Source organism: Vigna umbellata, chromosome 6 (assembly GCF_029865625.1).
Source record: "Vigna umbellata cultivar VRB3 chromosome 6, Vumbellata_1.0, whole genome shotgun sequence".
NCBI lineage: Eukaryota > Viridiplantae > Streptophyta > Magnoliopsida > Fabales > Fabaceae > Vigna > Vigna umbellata.
In genome coordinates, this window is record NC_142170.1 from 19,374,514 (window position 1) to 19,380,449 (window position 5,936).

Here is a 5,936-nt window from a genome sequence, read left to right on the forward strand (position 1 = left end):
ACACCATGCAATCTCACTATTTCCTGAATATACAACTCTGCCAATTTCTGCATTGACATTCTCAGGTTGATTGGCAAAAAGTGAGCACTTTTCGTCAATCGATCAACTATCACCCAAATGGAATCATGACCCTTCAATGATCTTGGTAAGTGAGTTACAAAGTCCATCGAGATGCTGTCCCATTTCCATTGGGGAATATCCAACTATTGTAACATTCCACCTGGTCTTTGATGTTCTATCTTAGCCTTCTGACATACCAAACAAGAAGATACAAACTTTGCCACATCCTTTTTCATCCCACTCCACCAGAAAGATTCTTTCAAGTCTTTGTACATCTTAGTCATACCAGGATGTATGCTAAGACGACTTTTGTGTCCTTCTTCTAGAGTCATCTTCTTCAGCTCATCCTTTGCTGGAATGCAGACTCTATTCTAAAAACGAATAATACCATCTAATCCCAAACTGAAGTCTTTAGCTTGATCCGTTCCCAACAACTCCATTGTATCTTGTAGACTTGTGTCTTCCTTTTGTCCCACTTTGATCTCTTCCAAGAAATCATTTGTGATCTTTAAATGACGACACTAAAGGTGATCTTGGCTCAGCTGTAATCCCAAGTTCATATATCTGAACTTCTCTATTAATTCAAACTCCTTCACCATCAAAGCTGACATATGTATTCGCTTCCTACTCAAAGCATCGGCTACAACATTTGCCTTCCCTGGATGGTACTGTAACTCAAAATCAAAATCCTTCAAGTACTCCATCCACCTTCTCTGCCTCATGTTCAACTCCTTCTGATCGAAGAGATACTTCAAACTCTTGTGATCACTAAAGATTTGAAAACGTGATCCGTAAAGATAGTGCCTCCAAGTCCTCAGAGCAAAAACCACAGCTGCTAATTCGATGTCGTGCGTTGGATAGTTCCTTTCATGCACCTTCAACTGTCTCGATGCATAAGCTACTGGTCGCTTCTCCTGCATCAATACACAACCGAGCCCATGGTATGAGGCATCACAAAACACTTCAAAAACTTTAGAAGTATCAGGGACTGCTAATACTGGAGCACTTGTCAACCGTTTCTTCATCTCTTCAAAACTTGTTTCACACTTGTCGGTCCATAAGAAAGGTTGTTCTTTACGAGTCAACTGCGTCAAAGGACCCACTATCTTGGAGAAACCTTCGACGAACTTCCTGTAGTAACCAGCTAGGCCCACAAAACTTCTTACTTCTGACACCGTCTTTGGATGTTCCCACTTTAGCACTGCCTCCACCTTCGTTGGATCTACAGAAATTCCTTTGGCAGAAATCACGTGGCCAAGGAATTGTATTTCCTCCAACCAAAATTCACATTTAGATAATTTCCCAAACAATTGATGCTCCCTAAGAGTCTCCAACACAATCCTCAAATGTTCAGCATGTTCTTCACGATCCCTTGAATATATAAGAATGTCGTCTATGAACACAACAACAAATTTATCTAGCCACGGTCGAAATATTCGATTCATGTAATCCATGAATATAGCAGGAGCATTGGTCACTCCAAATGGCATCACCACATACTCGTAGTGACCGTAACGTGACCTGAAAGCCGTCTTCTGACTATCCTCTGATTTGACCAAGATCTGATGGTAACCAGACCTCAGGTCAATTTTTGAAAACACATCAGCTCCTCGCAACTGATCCAACAAGTCATCAATTCTTGGTAGTGGGTACTTGTTCTTAATCGTCAACTTATTCAGCTGCCGGTAGTCGATGCACAACCTTGAACTACCATCTTTCTTCTTTACTAACAAGACTGGAGCTCCCCATGGTGACACACTCGACCTGATAAACCTCTTCTTCAGTAGTTCCTCAATTTGTCTCTTCAGCTCTGCTAGCTCTGTCGGAGCCATCCTATACGGAGCCATAGACACTGGTCCAGCTCCTGGTACCAAGTCTATAGAGAACTCCACTTCCCTGCTTGGTGGCAACCCTGGTACTTCATCTGGAAAGACATCCTCGAACTCTTCCACTACTGGGATACCCATCGTCTGAACCTCAAAACTCTTCTTCTCTTGAGCTACCAGTACAAAACACATGGCCCCATCACTAACATCCTTTAGAACTTCTTTGGTTGAGATCAGTTCTAAACCATCCGAGTCTGGAAAAACCAATCGTTGTTGTCCACAGTCAAGCAGAACGTGATTGGCGGTCAACCAATCCATTCCCAGAATTACATCTAAGCCTTCGAGAGGTAAGGAGATCAAGTTCACTTTGAACTTACGTCCGTAGACTACAATCGGGCATCCAACACAGATTGAACTGGTTGAGATCTGACCCGATGTTGGTGTAGAAACCATCAATTCATACCTTAGATTACTCACCGGTATACTGAAGTCTTTCAAACAAGTAGAAGAAACAAAGGAGTGCGTAGCTCCGGAATCAAACAATACATGCACACATTTACCAAACAAAAGGCATGTGTCAAGGATGAGATTACCTGGCTTTGCAGCCTCTTCACCGGTCAAAGCGAAAACTCTTCCAGCTATCTTGGGCTTCACGCCTGAAGAACTTGGTTGTTGTGGTGCATATGCTATCTTCTTCTCAGGACAAACATGAGCGAAATGTCCTGGCTTGTTACACACAAAGCACCTCTTCTCTTCAACCTTCACTCCAGAGAGCTTAGGATAATCCTTCTTGTAGTGCGCACCACCGCATTCAAAACATTTCACGGCTGTTCGCATAAGCGGTTGGGGTCGCTGATATGGCTTCTTCCATGGCTTTCCTCTAATAAACTTGTCCTTCTGAGTCTTGTCAACTCGGTTTCGGTTCATTTCCAGTAACTCCACCTTTTTTGTCTTCTCAACTAAGGCTGGAAACTTCTTGATTTCAAGAGGTACAATCATTCTCCTCAAGTCATACCTCAGACCCTGCTCAAATCTTTGACACTTCCACCCTTCCGTCATGTGCTGACTATAAAAACGGATAAGATACTCAAACCTGTCGATGTACTCTTGCACTGACATCCCACTTTGACGCAAGGCCAAGAACTCTTGCTCCCTTTCGATCTTGGCGCTAGTCGGGAAGTACTTTTCCAAAAACTTGTCCTTGAAACTGTTCCAAGTAATAGCCTCTTCATCAGATTCCATCAGTCGCTTCATACCATCCCACCAGTACTCTGCTTCCTCTTTCAGTATGAAGGTTGTGTAATCTAGTTTTTCCTCATCTGTGCACTTGATCACATGAAAGATCTTCTCAATGTCCTTGATCCAAGCATCTGCTTTATCTGGCGTAGCTCTTCCATTGAACCTTGTTGGGTCGTGCCTCAAAAAGTCATTCAGCCTCGAATGAGTCCTCGGTTCCTGAGTGGTATGTTGCCTTTCCATTGCGTTGATCATCCGATCAACAGCCCGATTAAAATCATCAATTGGAGGTGTTTGACCAACATTGTTAGATCGACGTGCCATGTTCTACCATATACGTCAAAAGAAATTAATTTAAAACACAAGTCAAAACAATGCATATCTCTACCTTTCAAACCAACGCTCTCCAAAAGAGCTACAAAATCATCACAACAAATCACAGAGTCGCACAACAGAAGTTAACGATCTCACTTCCCAAAAGCCCCAAAAGATTTTTGAAAACCATGGCTCTGATACCAAACAGTGTAACACCCCGAATTTGGCGTTACAATTTATGTTCCATAAAATACATATAAATTTTTTTTTCTAAATTTAATTTCAACATCAACAAAATATTAAGTTCTTTATTACAACACAAGTCTTCTGAAAATAAAATCCCACACAGTTCATAAACTTCTGAAATTTAAAATTTCCCACAGTTCGGAAATTCAAACAGATTTATTTTAGAAATTCCCCATGTCTCCTTTTTCCCCCACAGATCTCTCATCTTCTAAGCAAGTCCAGAACCATCTGCTAATTCATCTGAAATAGTTTCTGCTCCCGTATAATATCACACATTATACGATCATTGCATTCACATGCACAAACACAAACAGTAGGGTGAGGTAACCGATTCAAGAAATATACATCATCCACAATCTTACTAACATCACAAGTGTGGCAATCAGTCAAATACACGCATCTCAAACATACTCAAAAACCAACTATTACATTGATACTTCATAATATTTCTCGAGTCAAAATCATCAGTCGATTCACTAGAGTCAATACAACATATTATTAATCTGCCTACTTACCAAAGCACAGCAGTCAACAATCCTTCTGTCTACTTACCAAAGTAGTATAACCATGATATACTGATTACTTACCAAAGTAATCTAACAAGGTGATTTTTATTATCTACTTACCAAAGTAGTACAACAAGATGATATTGTCTACTTACCAAAGTAGCACAATAAGGTGACATCTTCTACTTACCAAAGTAGTACAATAAGATGATATTGTCTACTTACCAAAGTAGCACAATAAGGTGACATCTTCTACTTACCAAAGTAGTACAACAAGATGATATTGTCTACTTACCAAAGTAGCACAATAAGGTAATATTGTCTACTTACCAAAGTAGTACAATGAGGTGATATTGTCTACTTAACAAAGTAGCACAATAAGGTGATATTGTCTACTTACCAAAGTAGCACAAGAAGGTAATATTCAGCCTACTTACCAAAGTAGTACGGTTTATGTTAAATTCACCTCTCATTTTCCCACCTACTTACCAAAGTAGTGTCCGGCTTCAAACCTTTCCCCTCTCGACTTACCAAAGTCGTAGGAAAATAAATAAAAATTCAGATTTACAATTATGGCAATAATGCCTATACTACCCATCCAAATTTACCATCAACTTATTTACAATTCATGATTTAACTCAAATAATTATGACAACTCAGAATGTTCAATATAATTAAATTTTATAATATAGAATATATTATATTACTCATCCTCCAATCTCCAAAATACAACTACACATACAATTTAAGGATATAATTATCCAAGTTTTTTTTTTTTACTCAATGCAAATAAATTTACTATTTCGTGAAAAGATTTTTCTTCACTCATATCATTAATTACAGATCTGAACCAATCAAACTAATAATCAGCATGTTTAACTCATATGGTAAAATTTTCAGTCCAATCCAACGGTTAATGAGGCAGAAATCACAATTTTTGTATAAATGATCCAAAAACATAAATTAAGCAATATTGAGATCCCTGAGAAGATACGAAATTAATATCTCTAAATCTGTAACTCCGATTTAAAATCCGAACGGTCGAAGTATGCCACTATCTCTTAAGAACAACATACTAAAAGTTCAGATTAATCTAACGGTTATCTAAGTAGATATGGAGATTTTACCGAGGTAACTCAGAGACAGAAATTTAAGTGGTTCTCGGTTAAACTCAAAATGCGGAATGAATTCCTCTAAGCACAGACATCAAATTCCAAATCTGAACGGTCAAGATCACTTAATATGTCTTATGAACTACATACTAAATTTTGGGCTCAATCTAACGGTAGATGAAATATATATGAAATTTGTACCATGATAGCTTAAGAACAGCAATACAGTGTTCATCCGATTGTTTCACACTTTCGAAATTTCTTTCTCTAAACATAGACCTTCAATTACAAATCCGATCGGTCAAATTGTATTAATATGTCCTAAGAATCATATATCAAATTTTCAGATTGATCTAACGGTTAAATAGGTCAAAATCTATATTTTTACCGAGACAACTTAGTAACAGAAGTACAGGGTAACTAATTTACTCAAAATTGCAGTATTTATTTCTCCAAAGACTTCTATTTTCAAATCGGAATGGTCAAAGTTTAGTAATAGGTCTTAGGATTCACGTACTAAAATTTTAGCTAAATCCAACGGTGAAAAAAATTAATAGAAATTTTTCACCACAGTAACTCGAAAATAAGAAATTATAATCATGAAAACCAAATTTTACACAAGTCAATATATAACT

The 5,936-nt window shown here is 38.2% G+C and overlaps 1 protein-coding gene across 1 annotated transcript; it reads right to left on the reverse strand.

Annotated features, from left to right (window-relative positions):
* Positions 1-203: 203 nt before the first annotated feature.
* On the reverse strand, positions 204-3,446 carry LOC148196909 (uncharacterized). The gene is made up of 5 exons (XM_088093541.1): positions 1,797-3,446; positions 1,561-1,676; positions 888-1,431; positions 657-728; positions 204-431 (listed from the first exon to the last, which is right to left on the reverse strand). Exons 1-5 carry the CDS (start codon positions 3,444-3,446, stop codon positions 204-206), a joined length of 2,610 nt encoding a protein of 869 aa, XP_087949667.1.
* Positions 3,447-5,936: the final 2,490 nt, after the last annotated feature.

What these genes read in the sequence shown, in the direction of transcription:
- LOC148196909 (XM_088093541.1), bottom strand. Translation starts at nt 3,446, where the DNA reads ATGGCACGTCGATCTAACAATGTTGGTCAAACACCTCCAATTGATGAT. An exon ending in TCACGTTACGGTCACTACGA is followed by an intron (nt 1,432 to 1,560) that starts GTATGTGGTGAT and finishes TATATATTCAAG; the next exon opens with GGATCGTGAAGAACATGCTG. An exon ending in ACATCGAATTAGCAGCTGTG is followed by an intron (nt 729 to 887) that starts GTTTTTGCTCTG and finishes TTTGAGTTACAG; the next exon opens with TACCATCCAGGGAAGGCAAA.